This window comes from Aedes aegypti, chromosome 2, assembly GCF_002204515.2.
Source record: "Aedes aegypti strain LVP_AGWG chromosome 2, AaegL5.0 Primary Assembly, whole genome shotgun sequence".
Classification (NCBI taxonomy): domain Eukaryota; kingdom Metazoa; phylum Arthropoda; class Insecta; order Diptera; family Culicidae; genus Aedes; species Aedes aegypti.
This window is the reverse complement of record NC_035108.1, coordinates 208,730,613-208,753,915: the sequence shown is the minus strand read 5'-3', so window position 1 is coordinate 208,753,915 and position 23,303 is coordinate 208,730,613. Positions and strand designations below refer to the sequence as shown.

General features: G+C 39.0%; 2 protein-coding genes across 2 annotated transcripts; one reads left to right on the top strand and one right to left on the bottom strand.

The window, feature by feature from the left end:
* Positions 1 to 8,758: 8,758 nt before the first annotated feature.
* Positions 8,759 to 9,457, top strand: LOC5578487 (DNA-directed RNA polymerases I, II, and III subunit RPABC2). The gene is made up of 2 exons (XM_001663831.2): positions 8,759 to 8,946; positions 9,022 to 9,457. The coding sequence occupies exons 1-2, from the start codon at positions 8,918 to 8,920 to the stop codon at positions 9,386 to 9,388; spliced, it is 396 nt and encodes a 131-aa protein (XP_001663881.1). The 5' UTR covers positions 8,759 to 8,917; the 3' UTR covers positions 9,389 to 9,457.
* A 1,333-nt stretch (positions 9,458 to 10,790) lies between these two features.
* Positions 10,791 to 15,220, bottom strand: LOC5578485 (protein downstream neighbor of son homolog; the record flags this gene model as incomplete). The annotated part of the gene is made up of 2 exons (XM_021843830.1): positions 10,791 to 11,519; positions 14,399 to 15,220. Coding segments are annotated over 2 exons (1,506 nt in total), but the record flags the coding sequence as incomplete, so codon positions are not given.
* Between the last annotated feature and the right edge of the window lie 8,083 nt (positions 15,221 to 23,303).

Below are 23,303 nucleotides of genomic sequence, written 5' to 3'. Positions count from 1 at the left end.
CAACGGGCAGTCTTAGTTGAGCTGTCACGTCCTGTCCTTGCTGTACACTGTAAACTTGGCATTACCCTTTAAGGTGTAAAAAATACCCACTTTTTTCTAATATATGAAGCTGTCAAAAATAGGGGTATTTCAAATTTTCGCATAATGGGTAAATTTTGCCCATTTGTTAGTTCCAATGGTTTACTCTTTAATGAGTGAAAAAAATCTTTATCTTTCGTTGCGACCGAAGTCGTATCCTGATTGCAGGTTATTGAGCAGTATCTTGCAGGTTAGTAATAAATCGAGATTTGTTATCCATCTCGTTCTTAATTAAAGAAATATTGATATTCTTACAGGCAGGTGTGATATGGCATCAAAAATCTTCATTACGGCCTGGAGCGAGACGCCGCACAGAAAATTGCGACTATGTCCGAGAGCTAATTATATGAACGGAAGCATGTCCAGAAGAACGTTAACTAGTTGTTAATTAATAAGATTTATTTAAGAAAATCCTAATAAACTGCAAAACAAAACGCCCAATGATTTGTGTGCACATTATTCATAACTAGAAATCCTTTATAAGAGAGATTCGCGGAAGCTGACATTTCTGTCAAAGTGTAAGCCAATCGAGCAGCGAGAGCTGTCAAAGTGTGAGCCAAACGAACATGCGTTATGTTTGTTTTGAACTTTTCTTGAGGAGTAATGTTATCCACTTGAAATTATTTCGGCAAAAATAAGTTTGCATGAAGCAAAATAAATGAAATGTTTTACTTTTTAGAATTTTTTTCAATGCGATTTTTAGTTGTTGTGTTCGGTTCCGAACGTTTGAATTTTGTTTTGCCTTGTTTGATTTTTTTTTGTTTTGTTATTCCCTGTCATAAAATCTGTGTTGATTATTTCCCTTTTCCCCAAAACGCAATAAGAAACGTAACCACTTATCCCAATTCCTCATTCATAGTTCCCTTTTCCCATTACTGTTGTCTAAATTCAATACCTTTCTGATATTAGCTATAAGTACAGTAACAACCATCAAACATCAAAGTAAGCTTCTCCCGATTAACTCTCCATCGTTTTTGTTTTGTTTGTTTCGTCATTTCCATGTAATGGGAGGAGCCTAACACCTGTCAATTGAATCTCCCGATAGAGAATGTATTAGTATATAAGTAATCCACATTGCGCAGAGCGCATCAGTTTTGTTGTAACCGTCATACAGTGAAGATCGCGAATAAACCGAAGTCAAAAGAGAATCCGGATTTTTCATTCTCCAGAGAGCACCGTCCGATTCCGATTCCGCTGCCAAGACTGCTTTCCGTTGCTGCTGCTGTTGAACCCGTTGCCGCATTACAGTCCATCCGTTATTGAAGAACACCCGGCAAGGCAATACGTGTTGGTCCCCTCATTCCGATCCGCAATTAGATCCCACCAGTGGTAGTCTACTGCGGACACCGGTTTGATTGCACACGGACAACCGATTGCAAGCCAAGGTCAATCCCGCCGCTGCTGGAGCACCAATAAGAGATTTCAACAGTGTGTCCCAGCGATCCGATCCATTTTAGATCCTTCCGGTAGTCTATGGTGGATATCGTTTCGCATAGCACACGGATTACCTGTTGAGCTCTGATCTGTTGGTTGTTAGCCAGTAGCAGGATTTGACTGCCAGTTGAGAGGCCTTCCCCCGGATTTCCACGTTGTGCAACCGCACATTGTTTGGTCCTTCGAACCGGATAGCAGCATTTGTGGCATTCAATGGCAGTAGGAGTTTGCTTGTTGGCTCTAGTGGAGAATTAAAAAATTCCATCCAGAAGTTTCCGAATGTTCGTGTTCCGAAAGTACATTCGCGCGTGTGAAAAGTGAAACAGTCGAAACACGTCCGAACAAGTTTCGGAAAGGACAGTTGAGTAGTGTGTGTGTGTGCCCGATTGGGACGAAAAAAGACAGTACATTTGTGAAGTGTTTGTGTGCCCGAGAGTGGCTGAAGAAGAACAAGTCCGAACAAGTTTCGGGAGAGACAGTATAGTAGTGTTAGTGAGTGTGCCCGTGTGGGCTGAAGAAAAACAGTGCATCGATGTCGCTGAAACATTCCCCCCAGAAAAGTGCTAGTGACAAAATGGCCGAGCTGAAGACGCTCGTGCATCTCCGTGGCCAAGCGAAGGCCAAAGTGACCCGTATTCGGAAAACCGTAGAGGAAGTTTCGGGAGCCGGAGTAGTGCAGTTTACGCTAGCGCAGTTGAAGGTGTATTCCCGGAATTTGGAGGCTCACTTCCAAGAATACCTCGATTTCCACCACCAGATCGCCGCATTGTTGCCACCGGAGAAGCTGGACGACAACGATGAAACCTATCTGCAATTCGAGGCGCATCACACTGAAACTGCAATGCTAGTGGAAACCCTGATCCAGTCCGCATCGCCGCCGTCGCCTGCTCCAGCTGCAACGCCCACATCCAGTGCTCCGCCACCGCAAATAGTAGTTCAGCAGCAACCGCTGCCGGTTCCAATCCCTTCGTTTGATGGAAAACCGAAGAATTGGCCACGATTCCAGCAAATATTTTCCGACATCATGGCCAGATCAAGAGATTCCGATGCGGTCAAACTGCATCACCTCGAAAGGGCACTAGCTGGAGGCTCCGCCGCCAAGATCATCGATCCGAAAACGCTCAGTGAAGGAAATTTCCGCCATGCATGGGAGCTGCTGCTTGACGTTTACGAGGATGAAAGGAAGGCAGATGATTCCCACATTCATGGCTTGCTGGGCCTCAAACGGATGAGCAAGGAGTGTTCCAAGCAGATGCGAGATCTGTTGAACGAAGTGACCCGCCACGTCGAAGGATTGCGGCTACTGGAACAGGATTTGGAAGGTGTTTCCGAACGTTTTGTTGTCGTCGTCCTATCCGATGCTTTCGACCCCGAGACGAGGAAGCAGTGGGAAGCCACCATTCCGCATAAGACGATACCGACCCTTGAAGATACCGTCAAGTTCCTGAAGGAGCGGTGCTTATTATTGGAGCGTTGTGAAGCCAGCCACCCGAGATCATCGTCCACCAAGGAGTCCAGTCAGAAGTCCACCTTCAAGCCCCCATCGGCGAAGTCGTTCGCTATGGCTACACCCGTAGCTAATAGTGAGGCGACGTGCGAGATCTGCAGTGCAAGTCATCCCAACTTTAAGTGCGACAGGTTAGTTTCACTGACGGTACCCCAGCGCAGAGTTAAGGTAAGAGAACTTAACCTTTGCTTCAATTGTTTGAGAAAGGGCCACCTTGCCTCTAAGTGCCCTTCGAGTAAATCTTGCCAGGAGTGTCAAAGCCGACACAATACCTTGCTTCATGAGCCCAAACTTCCAAACCCAGATCCAAAGCCCGTAGTTGAGAGCCCAAAGCCTAAACAAGAGTCCGCCCAAGTTGTTGAGAGTGTCCAAGTCCCTCCGCAGATTGAAAGCGTTTCGTCTTTGTCCAGTTCAGTTCACAAGATACCCCGGTCAGATGGTACGCTTTTACTAACGGCTATGGTTGATGTCCTTGATAGCAATGGAAAACCACATCCTTGTCGTGCATTCCTTGATTGTGGTTCCCAACCACATTTGGTATCGCGTTCATTTGTGGAACGCTTGGGAATCAATCCGATGCCTACCCACGTTGAAGTCTTTGGTGCTACCGGTAAAAAGTCGGTGTTGGACCGGAAGGTGAATATCTTGTTCCGTTCTCGTTGCATGGATTATCAAGCCCAAATTGAATGTTTGGTTACCGATGTGGTAACTGGCCCTCTGCCAGGTCAGAAACTGAATCCTCAGTCCTGGAATATTCCCTCCGGTTTATCGCTTGCTGATCCTTCCTTCCACATTCCAGGAGAAGTACATCTTTTGATTGGTGTCAAGTTGTTCTTCCACTTGATGTTGCCTGGACAGTTGATGCTAGGTAATCGCTTGCCGGTTCTGAAGGAAACCCGTTTGGGATGGGTTGTTGCTGGCGGTGCTGAAGACGTCGATTCAAATCAGCATTGCTACACAGCCAGTCTTCGTCCCCTCACAGAGTGCATTGAAAGGTTTTGGTCTATTGAATCAGTAGAGTCTATTGATACCAAAACCAAGGAAGAGCAGGAATGTGAACAGCTGTTCGATTCCACTACTGCTCGAAACCCAGACGGCTCCTACACTGTTAATCTTCCATTGAAGGAATCCGTAAGCGAGCTTAAAGATAATCGTTCGTTGGCCTTAAAACGTTTCCACATTCTCGAGCATCGATTCGCTAAGAATGCCGAATTGAAGAAAGCTTACGTTGACTTTATCAATGAGTATAAAGCATTGTCTCATTGCAAGGTGGTATCCGAATCAGATGATGTCCCAGGGAAGCTAGTCCACTATTTGCCGCACCATGCGATCTTGAAACCAAGCAGTTCCACTACCCGTTTGAGAGTTGTGTTTGATGCTTCGTCGCGAGCAGCTGGTCCGTCTCTCAATGCAGTTTTGAAGACTGGACCTACTGTGCAGGACGATCTTTTTTCGATTATCCTCCGTTTCCGTAAACATCGTTACGCGATAACGGCGGATATTTCCAAGATGTACAGACGAATCCATGTTGACGAAAAGCATTCCGGTCTCCAGCGTATTTTTTGGAGGGATAATCCAGATGATCCGATCCAGATTATTGAATTGACTACCGTGACCTATGGGACGGCCAGTGCTCCATTTTTGGCCACCAGGACATTGCAGCAATTAGCTCGTGATGAGTCACAACGTTTCCCAACAGCGTCCAAGGTGGTAGAACAAGACGTTTATGTTGATGACGTGGTATCAGGAGCTGATACCATCGAGCAGGCCGTTCAACTTCGTTCAGATTTGACAGATTTGTTGAATTCTGGAGGCTTCCCAGTTCACAAATGGTGTGCCAGTGATGCCACTATTCTTGATACCGTCCCTGACGAAGACCGTGAAAAGTTTTTGGAGTTTGAGAATTCCGACGTGAATAAGGTGATAAAAACTTTGGGTTTGCTGTGGGACCCGGATGAAGATATTTTCCGCTTCCATTGTGGATTGCATTTCCAAAACCTGTCCATGCCAACCAAACGCACCGTCCTCTCTGAGATTGCTAGGCTGTTTGACCCCTTGGGACTGGTCGCCCCTGTGGTCGTTCTGGCAAAGGAGATCATGCAACGTTTATGGAAAGATGGAATAGGATGGGATGACCCGTTGGAAGGTGACATCCTTCAGTCTTGGATCACCTTCAGGGAATCTCTGAAGCATGTTGACTTGTTTAAAATTCCACGCTTCGTCAGTTTGCCAAGTACTGAATACGCTGAAGTACATGGTTTCGCAGATGCCTCCAATTGTGCTTACGGAGCAGTAGTTTATCTCAGAGTGGTGTCTACTATCGATGTCAAGGTTTCGCTGCTCTGTAGTAAATCAAGGATTGCTCCGTTAAAACAGTTGACTATTCCAAAGATGGAACTCTGTGCCGCCTTGCTGTTATCAAGACTCATTCCTAAGTGTATTCTTTCGTTGAAAATGGACATTCAACGTGTTTGTCTTTGGTCCGATAGTCAGATAGTGCTCGCTTGGCTAAAAAAGTCACCCGGTCAGCTTGAAGTCTTTGTCCGCAACCGCGTGACGGAGATCAACACGTCTACGGAAAATTATTGTTGGTCTTACATCCGATCCGAAGAAAACCCAGCCGATGTCGTGTCCAGAGGACAATTGCCACAGAGTCTTGCGCATAACAGTCTGTGGTGGAATGGACCACCGTTCTTAAAATTGCGTCAGTATGAGGTCAGTGTCCCTGATTTACCGTTAGAACCCGAATTGCCTGAACTTAACGCTCTTACGCCAACTGTCTCTGCGAACGTTGTGCTTGAGGACGTTCCCTTCCTTGAAGCTTTCGGCTCATTTCGAAAGCTACAAAGGGTGATTGGTTATGTGCTACGTTTTGTGAATAACTGCAGGGCTGATCTTACAAATCGTGTGTTCACCCGAAACTTGACCGTTCCAGAATTGCGCAAATCAATGCTAGTTATCATCGGGCTAGTGCAACGACTTGAACTGTCGGATGAAATACGATTGATTGCTGCCGGAAAGCCTAGCCGCCGTTTAGGGGCATTAGATCCGGTGTTGGTAGACGGATTGTTGAGAGTAGGTGGTAGACTAGACAACGCTCGTCTACCTTATGATGCCCGTCACCAAATATTGCTTCCAAATAAGAACCCAGTTTGCGAGCTTCTAATTCGTGATTTGCATTTGGAAAATCTTCACGTCGGGCCGTCAGGATTGATGTCACTTTTGCGTCAGAGATTCTGGTTGATAAATGCCAAATCTACCATTCGTAAAGTATTGGCAAGGTGTGTGACCTGTTTCCGATCTCGTCCCAGCTGTCTGCAGCCCATGATGGGCCGTTTGCCCGAAGCTCGTGTCGTTCCTTCCGCCCCATTTTCTCGCACCGGAGTGGACTTTGCCGGACCAGTTTTCGTGAAGGTTGGTCTCCGAAAATCTGTGCGAGTAAAGGCTTATATTTGTATTTTTGTTTGTCTCGCTACCAAGGCCATTCATTTAGAATTGGTCTCAGACTTGTCGTCCTCAGACACCGTCCTTACTCAAATTGAGGCAGTGCTTAATTCGCGTCCACTATTTGCCAACTCCTCTGATGCTCACGAACCATCGGCCTTGACACCTGGCCATTTTCTTATTGGTCGAGAGTTGATCGCCATACCGGAACCTACACTTGAAAAGGTGCAAGTGAACCGTTTGACTCGATGGAAGTATTTGCAGTCACTTCGTGACCATTTCTGGAAGCGCTGGTCAAACGAGTACCTTAATACGTTGCAGGCTCGTTCAAAATGGATCAAAGGTTCACCGAACGTAGTTCCTGGGCTTATCGTACTTTTGAAGGAAGATAATCTTCCGCCACAATCGTGGAAGTTGGGCAAGGTTTTAAATGTTTATCCTGGTAATGATTCAGTAGTTAGGGTAGTTGATATAAAAACCTCAACTGGGGTATACCTTCGTCCAGTTTCTCGACTCGCACCATTACCAATCGACGATAATGATGACGCACTCGCAGATCAGCACTGAAGCCCGGGGGGGAGAATGTTCGGTTCCGAACGTTTGAATTTTGTTTTGCCTTGTTTGATTTTTTTTTGTTTTGTTATTCCCTGTCATAAAATCTATGTTGATTATTTCCCTTTTCCCCAAAACGCAATAAGAAACGTAACCACTTATCCCAATTCCTCATTCATAGTTCCCTTTTCCCATTACTGTTGTCTAAATTCAATACCTTTCTGATATTAGCTATAAGTACAGTACAGCGGGGATTCGCTGGTTGGAACACGACTGCCTTCCATCTATCGAATCCGACCCGTTAGTTGGAACGACTGACAGCTGGTGAAAATGCTCCACACTAACGCATCTGTAGAGCAAATCGTCACGAAACGCACATATATACACGCATTTGTTCTATATATGGAGACTTCAATGCGACGGTACTCAGACGTCAAAGTCAGTTTGACATTTTCTGTTGACATTTGAGTGCTTTTTAGTTGGAATATTTTCCAACCAGCGAACATCCAACCATCGAGTCATTCCATGTAGCGGACCCCCAACGAGCGAATCCCCACTGTAACAACCATCAAACATCAAAGTAAGCTTCTCCCGATTAACTCTCCATCGTTTTTGTTTTGTTTGTTTCGTCATTTCCATGTAATGGGAGGAGCCTAACACCTGTCAATTGAATCTCCCGATAGAGAATGTATTAGTATATAAGTAATCCACATTGCGCAGAGCGCATCAGTTTTGTTGTAACCGTCATACAGTGAAGATCGCGAATAAACCGAAGTCAAAAGAGAATCCGGATTTTTCATTCTCCAGAGAGCACCGTCCGATTCCGATTCCGCTGCCAAGACTGCTTTCCGTTGCTGCTGCTGTTGAACCCGTTGCCGCATTACAGTCCATCCGTTATTGAAGAACACCCGGCAAGGCAATACGTGTTGGTCCCCTCATTCCGATCCGCAATTAGATCCCACCAGTGGTAGTCTACTGCGGACACCGGTTTGATTGCACACGGACAACCGATTGCAAGCCAAGGTCAATCCCGCCGCTGCTGGAGCACCAATAAGAGATTTCAACAGTGTGTCCCAGCGATCCGATCCATTTTAGATCCTTCCGGTAGTCTATGGTGGATATCGTTTCGCATAGCACACGGATTACCTGTTGAGCTCTGATCTGTTGGTTGTTAGCCAGTAGCAGGATTTGACTGCCAGTTGAGAGGCCTTCCCCCGGATTTCCACGTTGTGCAACCGCACATGTTGATTTTTTGGGCTGTTTATTAGTTTGAATGTGTAGCTCAAAGATCTATAACGAAACAAAATAATATTTTTAGCGATGATGAAGTCATGTCCGTGTTACAATATTGTTCTCGACGCCGAGCAAAATCAGCACTGCTGGTCTGTTGCCAAATATTTCCATTTTACTTCCGCGTATCTCTCTATATAGGATCACTATTCATAACTATTAATTAATTTCATATAATAATGAAGTCATAAAAGAGAGTAAAATTTACTCTCATTTCAAACAAAATTCATTTGGAATAAAGGGTAAAAATCACTCGTTGACTTGACGTACAAGCGGTTTACTCTTTAATGAGTAAAGGCCCTTTACTCTTTTTATGAGTTAAACTAGTTTCTCTCAAAGAGGGTACTTTTTTACCCTTTAAAGGGTACTTTGGTCTTACAGTGTATTCAAAGTCCTCCTGACAAATGAGTGTCGGTTTTCAGCTGCGGGTACATATCTTTGAAAAAAAAAATTGTATTTTGACGTTTCGCTCCATTCGAACACATCAGACTCCCCAACGCGAGCGTCTTTTTGGATCCAGTCGCATTTTTTACTAACAAATAGTTAAAACCTTTAAACAATCACAGAATTGTTGTTGCTTAAATTTAAATAGTTATCAAAAAGCCACACACAATGGATGATGGCGATTACGACAACGACGAGTAAGTAAAAATCATTGTTTAGTGGAGCATAATGCAAACTAACCTTACTAATGGTATGTTCCGGAAATTTCCCAGTGTCGGAGGAGACGAATTTGACGACGTAGAAGAGGACGATAACATTGACGAGCTGAACCAGGAGGAAGATGGAGATAATATTGAGCTGATTACACCCGGTCAAGCCGGTGGCGGAGTTCCGAAATCGAAGCGGATTACCACCAAGTATATGACCAAATACGAACGGGCTCGAGTTCTTGGCACCAGGGCATTGCAGATTGCGATGTGCGCTCCGATTATGGTGGAATTGGAAGGCGAAACCGATCCTCTGCAGATTGCTATGAAGGAGCTAAAGCAGCGCAAAATTCCCATTATTATCCGGCGGTTTTTGCCGGATTCCTCGTATGAAGATTGGAGTATTGACGAACTGATCATCATCGATCATTAAAAGACGGTTCAAAGTATGTTTGCGTGAATGGGTATGAGTTTGTTTGAATATATTTTAAGGGAGTCTCAATTCGTTTATTTCTTTTATTTGATAGAGAAAGATGCATTCGTAATTCAGGGCTGGTAGGGTGCAGAACCACTTGGGCAATTCTATAATTCACTTTGGCCTGGGGGGCTGTTCTCGGCCGTATTTACTGAAACTTTTCAATAACCTGCGCTTCAGTACGACGCATATTTTTACCAAATAAAAGCCAAAGCTACAAATAGCTTTGGCGGCGTCCATTTATTACGTAACGCTAAATTTGGAAATTTTTGACCCCCTCCCCCCCCCCCTTCGTAACGCTTTTTGTATGAAAATTCGTACCGCTTGAGCCTACTCCCCCCTCCCCCTAGAGCGTTACGTAATTTGTGGATGCCGCCTTTAAAAAAAACCCACTGCCGAAGTGAATCAAAAGTGCCTAGAATAAGGTATGTTAAGACTCGGTCTCTATTTACAATGGAGAGTCTCGATTTTAACCATAAAGGTATTGATTTCTTAATCTGCTTGCAGTGAATCCTGATGCAATTTCAATAGGTTCCAGAGCAACCCTCAAAGACTAAAGTATTTCTTCTCAGATTTCTAGAGGAAAAGCTTTCGGAATTCTTCTAGTCATTTCTACAGAAATTTCTTCTGGCTTACTTACTAAGAATATACTTTCTGTCAATTCCATAAGGATAAAGAAGACTCAGTGTTCCCTCCAGATAGTTTTTGACTAGTTCTTCCACTGATATGCATAGACTCCCATAGGAGAACTTTCAAGAAAATCCACACAAACAATCATTTCACAGTTTTATAAGAATTCGTTTAGGATTTTTACTATAATTTCTCCAGGTATCTTTCCAGACATTTTCATATTTGAAAGATTCCTTCAAAAATCCACTCGGAGAAATATGATTATAGTACTCGTCCTGCAATTCCTCAATAAATTTGACGTGGGGTTTCTCATGAAGTTCTGAACAAGTTTCGAGCAACTACCTCAATTTATGTCTGATGATGGTTTTGAGTGATGAGCTACCTTTATGTTAAAAAAGACATAAATAAAGACAAAATACCTGCGGGAATCCAGAACGAAATTCTTACAAGTGTCCTAGAAGAAATGTCTAATTGGATTCATAAGGAATCTTTAAAATAAAACCTTACAAAATTAAACTCTAGTATACTTCGATTTCTGATTAGTCTAGATTTTTTTTTTCGATCTGCATCGTTTAGATTCCTACTTGGTCTCTTTCTTCAAGCAAGTTGGTGTCTAAAGTTCTCATTTTTTAGATGCTTAGGCACTACCAGACTTGATATTTGTATAAATTCAAGCGAATCATATCAAATCGTTTATTTTTCTTTCAATTGAATGAGAAAGATGCTTCCGTTATATTTGTATCAATTCAATCAGTTTATTTACCTCAGGTATCTATTAGCTCCACGTGTAGCCTCCAGCTTCTTTTGAGTAAACCAGTCGTTCCAAGTCGCTTACGGAATCTTTACTGGCTCGACACATTGTCTCCAGGATGTGTTCTGAAAGGCCACTATCCGACAGGTTTTCTTTCCACAGTACCTGATCGCCAATGGCAGTGGCTTCGTTTTCCTTATCAGTATCGTCGATCATTTTCTGAGACACTCGACTGAAAACCGTTGTGCTCGGAACACTGACTAAGGTGGTGCTGAAATTGTCCTTCGTTTCTGCCAATAGTCCACACAAGTAAGGCATCACATGTGGTAGAATTACACCCTGCAGTTCTGTGCTGTGATAGTCTTCGCCGTCCATTCTGATCTTGCTCGACCGGGTTGTTAACGTTCGCAGAGTGGCACCCACGAATGCCACCGGGGCCAGTAAAGTGGGAGGAACACCTGCTAGTCGACCAACTTTCGTGGTAGTACTTTTTGCATTGAGCAAAAAATTATAAAATGCTTGGCACTCGACGCCTTCAATAAGAACTGTCGATGTATCACTGTAATCGTCTTCACATTCTCGATTTTGCAGCTTCTTTGACTGGTTGTAATTGATCTTTTTGATCTCCTCTGCTTCCACTCCCAAGCTCTCTAACCACTTCTCTTCTTCCATATCTTCATCGTCTTCGTCTTCATCCGGTTCATTATTCTAGAAAGATTTAGGAACTTAATAAATTTACATTCCACAGAAGAACAACTTATAGCATAGGTTCCCAAACTCGGATTTGCGACCCACCTAGACACATTTTATGCTGTTCTCATGTATAGTAAGTAGTTAATAAAACATTCAAAACAATATCAAGTAATCCCAAAGTTTTCTTCGGGAATTAATCCGAAGATTACTTCTATATTTCATATATTCTTTTACGGATTTCTTTCTTAAGGAATTCCTCCGAAAATGTTGTTTAAGGTATCTTCTAGAATTGAACCTGTTTTTTTTTCTAATGGCAAACCCCTAAACTATTCCAAAGTTACCACCAAGCATTTCTTCGTGGATACCTACAAAAATTTCCCGTATTTGCTTTAAGACATCTTCATGAATTCAAGTATTAATAGTAAATAAGCAGTATCAGCTTGAATTACTGCATATTTAGTGACGATCAGTAATCTCCATCTTGATTTCTTAGATTTATTTTCAAAATTGTCGTTCAGGATTTTTTTTATGATTTCAACCAGGAATCACTTCGATTTCTTTCATGAAGTTCTCCAAATTTTTTTGAGAAATTTTTCATTTATCCTTGATTTTGCATTGAACTGACATAGTTATTGTTTAGGAATTATTTGATAGATTCCTGGAAAAATCGAGGAGATATGTTTGGAAGGCATACAGTACACTCTGATGCATCTTTTGTATACATTCCAGTTGAATTCCTGCAGAGATCTGTCAGAGATCCAACGGAAATGTTGAACTTCCAAGAAATTGTGGGTGAATCTTCTATATAATTATTTAAAAGGACGCGGATTCCTGGGTAATAACCAGCAGGATTTTCTGAAGAATTTTTTGAAAAACATCATATGGAATCCCTGAGAAACTTGTGCAGGAATGGTCTGAGGAAGTATTAAAATAACTGCTGTAGTATTTTGCTGGGTGAAACTTACAATAAGGAATAAGGATTTATCAGAAGTAATCCTTGCTGGAAGAACTTAAAGAGGAATCTCATTACAGAATTTCTGGAACAGTTCTTAATAGATTTTCTGGAATAATCCTTGTATTTTTTAATCCCTGTGGATAAAATATTTAAGGAATCCATAAGAAAATGACTGACAGGAGAACTGAAAAAATCGACGAAAAAAACTCCTGGAGGAATCCTTGCAGGGTTCCCCTAATTATTTTTCTTTTTGACTTTTGGAATAAACTTTTGAGGATTTTTTTCACTTTTGTAGGAATCTTTGAAACTAGAATAACTAGTGCCTATCAGTAGAAGAATAATGAAATCATCTTCGGAGGAATCCTGGGAAAGATTAAGAATAGGAGCATTTACTCTGCAACTGCGGAGCATTGCTTAATCAAAGAATGTTAACATTTGGAAAAGGGTTATTAGAGCCCTTGGAAATTTGGAAAGGTAGTCCTATAGAACAATAGACTTTATAAAACGAGTTGTGTCCAGTTGGGATAGTGTGACATATCAACCAATGTCTATCACATCTCAATTGTGAAAGGATATTTGATGAGCACCAAATAAAATATGGGTCATACCATAATATTATAATAATGGAATCAGTGGTTAAAAGGCTCTACAGATGAGAAAAAAAGAACAGGAAGTAGTTGGATTTCCTGGAGAAATTCCTCTAAGCATCCATTAAAAAATCTCGGTAGGAATTTCCTGACAAATTCCTAGGAAAATTAGTGTGGAATCTGTAGATGAACTTTTGGAGATATGCATGCAAGTGTCCCTGAAAATACTCCAGAGTAAACACTAGAAAGATTCCTGAAGTTGTTCAGAGTAAAATTTTCTGAAGCAATTGCTGTAGAGCCTGTTGAATAATCGTGTAAGATTCATTCATTTTTTTTTCTCAGAACCATATAGAATATTGCACCAGAATAAACTGCGGAAAAAGTGACCTTAGAGAGCGTTTTGGTTAAACAAAAAATAGGTAGAAATCTTTCATTAAAAATAGAGGCCTTTTAGAGACGTTCATTAAAACAGTGACCCAGTCTCTAAAAAGTAAATTGTTGAGAGTACTGTACAAATGTCGATGAAAGATAAGGAATCTTGACCTAGAAATCAAATCTTTTGCTTACTCATTTTTTTTAAATGATTGGTGGTCCGCTAAGCGCTGCACTTACACTAGGAATCATCCAGACGACTGCTTAGGACTAACAGACACCCTCAGTGTATAAGCGCTGGTGATCTTCTATTTTTAGGCAACAATGGCGCCTGCCGCGTCAGAATGCGGGCCAAGGGAAGGGGGAGGGATTGATGATGCATTTAAGGAGACACCCTTTGCTTGTCGCACAACCCTAAACTATATGCTTTTGGATCACCCTAAGAGAAAACGTTTTCGCCATTGTTATTGTCACCGCGTCGAGAGTAAATCATTCGTAATAAACACGTTCGATTAATAGTAATTAATTTCTCACATTTTTATTGCTTTCGGTGAGAGAAACACCTGCACATTTAAAACTGGTCTACAGTAGATCGAATATACTCTTGCATCTACGATAGTTCATGCGGGAAGGGGTAGGGGTGGTAATTTTATGGCAGCGAGTAGGCTGCTGTTTGGGTTAGCAGACGATTTTTTATGCGTCTCTGATTCTAGCAAATGCTATAAACAAATCGATCAAATGTGATTGATTAAGAGTGGAAGATAGAAGCAAGTGAAGGATACAACCAACAAAGCATGAGGAAAGGGACAGGCCTGGGATTGAACCCATGATCCTCTGCTTATGAAGCTGAAGCGATAGCAATTAGACCACCAACCCTGTCTCACATATTTTGCTTTCTCTCTTAAAATACCACAACGACATACGACACCTCTGTGGGGCCGCGACACACAGTTTGGGAAACTATATCCTACAGCACTTACCGCTCCTGGATCCTCGGATGAGTTGGAGAAACTTCCATTGTTAACACATATGCCAGACTCTCCCGATCGATTCATGTCCTGTTTGTCGAGTGCCTTTTTGAGGGGCATTGTAAATTCTATGTCCTCTTGTTTTAACGCTGCTCGCATACCACGTGAGGTCGGTGTGAGTAAAGCGTGAGTCTCTACACGTCCCCCGATTCCTGCTGCTCTAAATAGAACCGTAAAACTGTTGGCACAAACATAAAAGTATGGACATTGCCTGGCTCGTACAAGTTGAAACAGATTCTGGAAACTGATGGCCCACTCTTTTCCTAGGGAAGCACGTTCAGTTTCTCCTAGTACGGTACCGTGATTTGATTTTGCGTTCCTTGGAAACAGTGTTAGCCATGGCAGGTGGGGATGTTGCCAATAGAGAGTACTTTGATAGAATCTTGCCCCAGGCGAGATGTCCAATCCGACGGACGAATCCTTTATACCGATGCACCGAACGAAGGACGTCAAACCACTCGCTTCCTGATTCGTCCGGAGGTTGTTTCCTGGCAGTGAAGACTTGCAAACGATTCGCAAACGACTTTTGATGCCCCAGTGGATTGGAAAATGTTTGCAAGGCTTGCGAAGGTCTTCATCGGGGGTTTCATGGTGAGCTTCTGGGGCGATGACCAACTGATGCTTTGTGTCCACAAGAAACCGGCTTTCGAGAGGTTTTACTACGGGGGCATCAATAACTGGTATCTCTTTCGGGGTAGTCTTGTTTAGTAGTTCAAAAATGCTTTCGTCATTAATTATTTCCGGATCAAATTGTTTCTGCTTTTGGCGGTGTTGTCATCGTTTCTGCAAAATAAATGCAAAAAAATCATTAAATAATTAATATGCTCAAAATTTTTAGTCATATTGAAGAAAGATATACCTAAAATAAGCCGGACGTAATCATTGCTACAAATCAATATATTATATATATATATATATATATATATATATATATATATATATATATATATATATATATATATATATATATATATTGAAAATTTTGCGTACTTACATAAAATCGGGTCGAAAAGCATTCAAAAAGTTTATTTAGACCATATTGAAAAATCAACCTTTTAAAAAAAAATCATAACTTTTTTGTCCATGATTTCTCCATCTTGACCCACTGTGCAAAAGACTTCATTTTTTGTCTACTTTAACATATAAAAAAATCAAAAATACGATTTTTGAGAAAATTGATTTTTAAGCTTTATTTTCGATATATAAAAAATTACAACGTTTTTTTTTACAGTGTATATTTTTTCCAGATAGTCCCAACAATAACCTAAAACTTTGCGGAAGACTCCAAACAGATCGGACAAACCGTTTCTAAGTTATACAGTGGGATTCCGTTTTTGGCATGCTCCGATTTTGGCACCCCCCGATTTTGGCAACAAAATGGATCCGTTTTTGGCAACATTTTTCAATACCATTAAACTTTGTAATTTTTTGTAAATATTATCGTGTCTGTTGCTTTAGTCATTTGAATAGTATGTCAACTCCACACCAATTACATTCCAGAGCTCCATTTTCGTCGATATTTTCCCAAATCTCACCAACTACTAAGGACTCGGGTACGCGCTTATTTACTTCAGAATGGTCATTGGTCGTACATTGACAACGTTTCATGAGACCAATAATCTCCACCAGTATCTCAACTAAAGACCAATCTTTTTTCTTAGGCTTTCATATCGAGTGACCAGCCCGCTTGAGTCTGCCAGTAGGTGATACAATAAAAAACATTTTTCTTCAGATTTGGAACAGCTTGTTTGAACAAAGAACCAGCACCGATATAAGAGCAACAAAAAATCTATGACTCACACAGAGTTACAATCATAAATCTTGTCTCATCTTCTTGGCCCACTGTCTTTATTATTATGCATTTACATACATTGCGCATTTAAAAACACACCGCAATAAAAGATGCAAATATGTACAGCAAAATGTCGTGTATCATAACCTTTAATAAATTTCATTAAATAACATGACAAATGCGAATACGGTGAAAACTACAATTTATTCTCAATAATATTATTGAAGCGTGCGATAACTACGATGGTATTGGTGTGTATATTGATCTTTCGGCGTCAACAATTTAAAGCTACGTTCCCTCTTTTCTATAGGCTCTGTAAGGTGTTTGTTGAGAGAAGATTATTAATCAAAGATACGGGTCTCAACAACATCAAAATGTTCCTTACGAGCTGAGTCTATGAGTTTCCTAACTGTACCCTGAAGAATCCTTAAGGAATTCTTCGTTCTTGTGGGACTTTTCAGAAATTTTATCGAAATCATGAGGATATCTGCAGATTCCAAGTGGACACTGAGGGCTTCTTGTGGGATCCAAGAATTTATCCAAAATCTGGTAATTCCTAACAAACTCTAGGGCGTCTTATAAATTTTAAGCGGAATAATGTGAATTTCTAGTAGTATTTTTAAAATTTATGTCAAAAGCTTGGGGAGTTGGAAAGGTTCTCAGAGGAATTTGAGGTGCGCTGGTGGTAGCCTAATTATAATAAACTTTAAATGTTTTTTTCATCGGAGACTTGAGATTTTTCAGCAACATCGCAGCGGAATTCCAAGATGTTAACTCCTAGCAAAATCCTTAGCAAGATCTTGAGAACTCTATGTGCGATCCTACGGATGCTTGGCAAGATGCTTTAGAGCTTAAGCGTTTTTTCTGTAGATCTCTTATGAGAACCTGAAGATTCCTATAAGGTTCTTGAGGTTTCATAACAGGATCCTGTAAATTTCGGTTGATTTCATAAGGTAGGTGTCAAACATATATCAAGCACAATTTAAAATTATTTCAAGTAAAAACTAGATTCTACAAAATTACAAGTCTTGTTTATGCATCATCTCATGTTTATATTTGCCTTTTTGGTTGCAGTTTACCATTCATTATAAAATGCTTTACTTTATCAGAAACATAAATTGAAGGAGCAATTCTAAACCGCCCGAATTTTTCAAATTTTACGCTTAAGGCGAAACTGGAGGCTTTTCCATTGGGATTAACATAGCCAGCTTTCAAATTCAAATTTTCTTGGTAGTAGTGAGCTCATCCAAGTACCGCTATGGGGAGTATTGTAATCGCGTGTAATTCAGATAATGGAAATTATAATAATGCCATAATCGGGTAGAAATTAACAAAACAATTACTCAAGAAACTGAAATAACTTACTTTGGGCTGAACGACCTTGGTAGCCTGTCACAGTGGAGCAAAATATCATAATTTTCAGTCAATTTCTCTATAGTCATAGATATGAGTTTTTGAGAATTGTTATCTCCGACGAACTATATAGCATAGATATAAACTATATTTTGTGGATCGAAAATTCGATCTACCTGGCTTTGAAATCATATAGGCTAGTTTTCCATTTCAATAGTATCAAAGAAATTGTAAGAAGTATTGCAAAACGTTTGATAAAAATTGAAAAAAAAAAAAACGATAACAATTTGTCCGCAAACAAAATGTGAGCAACATTTTTTTTACATCTAGGGTTGGTGTTCCCTTAGTGGACAGTCCCCTATAGTCACACTAGTGGCTTTTTGCGGCGGTTTAGCTATAAACCTTTTCAAAACATTTTTTGACATGAAGGTCAGGAGCTATTTATCTAAGTACCATTGATACACAGCTTGATATTGTTCAAAAAATGATCGAAATAATTAGTTTTGCTTAAAATTTGAGCTCCCTTGCGCCTATAGTAAACCTATTGTTCCTATAGTAGCACTACTGAGAGAAACTATTTTTTATTTCACAAAATAATTGAAGAATTAACAACTTTTTTTTCATCAAACGAAAGCTTTTGATCCACACTTTGTAGGAAAAATATAAAAGTTTTGTAAAATACGGTTTTGGTAAGTATTTTGCCAACGCCGTGATGCTAGTGCTATAGGAACAGAAATTAGAAATAGAGCTACTATAGGCACATGTATTCCTATAGTGGCACACGCGATAATAAATGCAAACATTTGAGTTTTCGTAGTTTTCATATTTTTCCCACAAATCCAAGATAAAAAGCTTTCAGATGTTGAAAAAATAATGACGGTAGCGTTATTTGTCGATTTTATACGATTTTTTGTTCTAAGCTATGCGGCTATTTGTACATCGACCCTATTGCAAAAAAATTTAGTGATCATGGGTTCGATTTTCAGCACCTCCACAAAAAACTTCGTTTTGTCATCGAAAGAAACCACATAGCGGGGAAGTCCATTCATTCTCCATCAGTATCAGATTGTTGAAGCATAAAATGAATTAATTGAGAACCAAAGACAACTCTCAGATTATTTTTGCATTGTTGTGGTGAATGCTTTGCTATTCTGGGAGATTGCCTGGACATATTGGAAATATGTGATATTTCTTAACCTCAATTTGTTCTGATTTTTCAGAGCAGATTTCGTTGAGTATTTCTGAAATATTGGCAAATTCTTAGGAAATCTGAGGGAATTTGTGGACATATTTGAATGTTGGAGGATAGTAAGAAAGGGAAGAAAAGCTCTGAACTTCACAGAGCACTATAAGATTATTTTGAAGTTTTTTAAAATTTTGGTGATTTTGAATGGTTGTTCCGAAAATTCATTTTTTTTATCGATGTTGGGAGCACAAAAAATCGATTGAATCGATTTTCTTCATTTAATTTTTTGTTTCGATTCAAGAGGAAGAAATTGATAAGTATTTTTTAATGACTTGATAAATCATAAACCTAGATTTGAATTAGCCTGTAAGTGTTTAATATATAATTTTGTATATCAATCGTTATTCAATGGAAACAATTAAGAAATCGTACGAAATTGCATTTGGTCGTATTTTAGGAGCAAACATCGGTCAATCGATTCGACATGTTGAATTTGAATCGATTCAGTAACATCGATGTTGAGATCATATTTGCCCTTAGCTTCTTACAACCCATATTTATCAATTTGATATACACACACGCGCGTAGAGCGAGTGGGATTTGGTTACCGAACACCTCAATATATATGACAATATATTTCTAAGTTGTTTCTCAATTTGGGCTTCGTGGTCTTGCGGTTAGCGGCGTCAGTCGTCTAGGCGTATTGTGTCACGGGGTGTGGGTTCGATTCCCGCTCCAGTCGGTGGAGACTTTTCGTCAAACGAAAAATTCATCGCTGGGCTACTGGGTGTTTCGTGTTGTCCGTTGCCTAATGTTAGTGATCGTTCAGTCTGTGCAGCCTATGTGCTGAAGACGGTGTAAATTGTCTCTTTAAGAAAGAAGAAGAATACTTATTTTTGATGCATTGGTGAATAGTTTGGAATTCTGAAAAAACTAACTGGACTAATTTAGAATGATGACGCATAACGAGGGATTCTTAGGTTATTTCTGAACTAATTGAGGATTACAGAGAACTTTTAGGTCATATTTGATTTTTTTTTAATGTTTCATATTTGTTGATGAATACTCTGGAATACTGAGAGAATCTCAGAATGAATTGGGGATGTTAAAGAATAACTAGAAATTGATAGATTAGTTCGTAACCAAATGAAGATCACATTAAACTCTTCGAATATTTCTGAATCGTTGGTAAATACTTTTAAATTTTATGATAATTTCTGCACAAATTGAGTATGCGGATAATGACAAGAAATCCTGAGGATCGCCAAGAATTATAAATATATGTTTGAATTGTTGTTGAATACCTGGTATTCTTAGAGAAAGTCTCAAAAAAAATTTGGATGTAGCCAGGTAACGACAAATTCCTGGAATATATCAGAAACGAACATAGATCACGAAAATATTCTCTCTGAAAGTATTTCAAAATATAAAGACGAAAAACAGCGGCTGAAAGCTTTTTTTCCTAAAGATAATCAGTTTATTGTTATTTATTTTATTTCTGAATAGATGGTGAATAATTTTAAAATTCTTATAGATTGTCTGAGTAACTTGGAAGTATTGATTGCAACGAGAAATTTCTTGAAAATTTATTAACTAATTGAGAACCACAGAGAATTGGTAAATTATTTCAGAATTGATGTTGTATATTTTGGTATTCTGAGAGAATGTCTGGACTACTTAGGAATGTTAACGATAACAGAGAGAATCCTAGGTTGTTTCTCAACAAATTTTGGAGTACAGAATACTCTAAGATCAGTATTGAATTAACAAGATTATTTTAGAGATCAACAATTTACTTTCGAAATCCTGGGAGAATGTTTCAACGAATTAGAAATTTTCAAAGATAACCAGAAATACCTGGAATATTGCTCAATTGATTGAGCACCATAGACATCTATAGGAGAATTTCTGAATTGTTTGTAATACTTTGAAATTCCCGAAGAATGCCCAGGCAAATCGGGATTGTTGATGATAACGAAAAATTGCTTCTTGACGATCTCAGAGAACAATAAAATTATTTTTGCATTATCCACATAATGTTTTAATTGAGAATGTTGAAGGATAACGATCAATTCATAGAATATTTCTGAACTGTTTGAAGATCACCGAGATCCCTGAGAGTATTTCTGAATTGTTGGAAAATAAATTAAAATTATGAGAGAATGTCTGGACAAATTGGAAATGTTGAAGGGTAACCTGAAGGTTAACATAGACCTCTAAGATCTTTGATAAGAATAACGAGAACTTTCGACTTTCTCAAAATATTTCTGAATGTTTTTTTTAAATTGTGGAAAAATAATTTGTAACTCTCGCTCTGGACTAATCGTAAATGTTGAAAAATAACAAGAATTACCTAGAATATTTATGAACTAAATGAAAATCACAGAAAATGCAAAGATTATTTCTGAATTTTAAGTGAATAATTTGGAATTCATGAAGAATGTCTGTACACATTTTGAATTATCGCGGATTCAAGAGATCCCTAGGATATTTCTTAGCTAGTTGAGGATTACAGGAAACTTTAAAATTATGTTTAAAAATGCAATATTGATTTTGGATTGCTCGTAAATACTTTGGAGGATTGAGAGAACGTCTGAAAAATTGAGAATGTCGAAACATAACCAGAAATTCATAGAATATTTCTGAAATTATTGGGGATGCGTAACTCTGAAATGTTGGTAAATATCTTAAAATTATGGGAGAATGTCTGCGTCATTTGGTAAAGTTGGAAGATATTAAAAAAAATCAGAATATGTTTAAGCTAATTGAGAACCACATAGATCTTTGAGTATTTATGAATTGTTGGTTAATACTTTGAAATTCATACAAATTTAAAATGTTAGATTCTTAGGTTATTTCAGAACAAAATATAAAAACAAAGAATTTCAGGGATATTTTTGAATATTTAAGATGATTGTTTAAATGTTGATATATACTTTGGAATTCTGAGAGAATGCCTGAACTTATTTGGAAAGTTGTACATAACGAGATATTCTAAGAATATTTCTTAACCAATCAAGGATTGCAGAAATGTTCAAGCATATTTCTGAATTGTGTTTACAAACTTTGGCAATCTGAGAGAATATCCGTACAAAATGGGAATGCTGAGAGGAAATTGTTTTGAACATTTTTGTTCCTATTGAGGATTTCAGAGAACCCTGAGTGTATATTTGAATTGTAGTTGAACGCTTTGGTTTTATGTGAAAATGTCAAGACAAATTTAGAATATTTATGATAACGAGAAATTCGTAGAATATATTCAAACTAATAACGTAACACAGTGATCTCTAAGAGTGTATCTAAATTGTTAATTAATAATTATTATGAAATACTGAAATAATGTCTGGGCACTTAGGGAATGTTGAGAATAACGAAAACTTTGTAGTATATTTCTGAATGTATTAAGCATCACAAAGAACTCTTGGATTATTTCTGAATTGTTGCTCAATATTTTGGAATCCTGGAAGAAAAACAAAGGCTGATGATAACTCACCAAGGATTTCAGAGAATTCCAGGATTTTTATTAAATTGTTGTTGGATACTTTGAGTATCTAAGAGGACGTCTGGAAACAAATGTTATACGGAAAGATAACGAGGGATTCTCATGTAGATTCTGAACTCATTGAAAATAACAAAGATTGCTAAGATTATTTTTGAATTTGTAAGATGATTGTTCAATTGTTGATGAATACCTTGGAATTCTGAGAGGATATCTGAAAAAATTAGGAGTATTGAAGTATAACGAAAAATCCTAAAATACTTTTTAATTAATTAGCACGCAGAAAAACCTCATAGAGTATTTCTGAGTTGTTGATGAATGCTTTGAGAATCCTAAGAGAATATCTGAATAAATTTGGGGACGTTAAGGAATTACCAGAAATACTTAGAATATATCTGAACTAATTGAGGACCACAGAAACCTCTAAGCGAATTTTGGAATTGTTGTTGTATACATTAAAATTCTGAAAACATGTCTGGGAACATGGGGGAAATGCTGATGATGACGAGAAATTTCTAGTATCTTACTGAACTTATTCAAAATCATAAAGAACTGTTGGACTGTTTCTGAATTGCTGGTCAATTCCTTCGGAACTCTGAATGAAATTTTGGACAATTTGGAAATGTTGATGATCCTAGACTATTTGAAAATTTATAATGGATTTCAGATAATGCTGAATTATTTTCAAATTGTTGTTGAATACTTTGATTATCACAGAAATAAATTAAAGTATTTCTGAATTGTTGATGAATAATTTGGAATCCTGGGAAAATGTCTGAATAAATTTGGAATATATAAGCATTATCAGAAATACCTAGAATACTTCTTAGCTTATTTAGTATCACATAACTCTCTGAGAGAATTTCTGAATTGTTGGTATGTCTGGGCACGTATGGATCTTTCATGGTAATTAAAAATTTCCGGTATATTTCTGAACCTATTGGGGATCACAAAGAACACTTTGCTTATTATTAAATTGTTGTTTGATAACTTAGGCATTTTTTAGACAAACTGGGAATGCAGATGA

What these genes read in the sequence shown, in the direction of transcription:
- LOC5578487 (XM_001663831.2), top strand. Translation starts at nt 8,918, where the DNA reads ATGGATGATGGCGATTACGACAACGACGA. An exon ending in GGCGATTACGACAACGACGA is followed by an intron (nt 8,947 to 9,021) that starts GTAAGTAAAAAT and finishes GAAATTTCCCAG; the next exon opens with TGTCGGAGGAGACGAATTTG.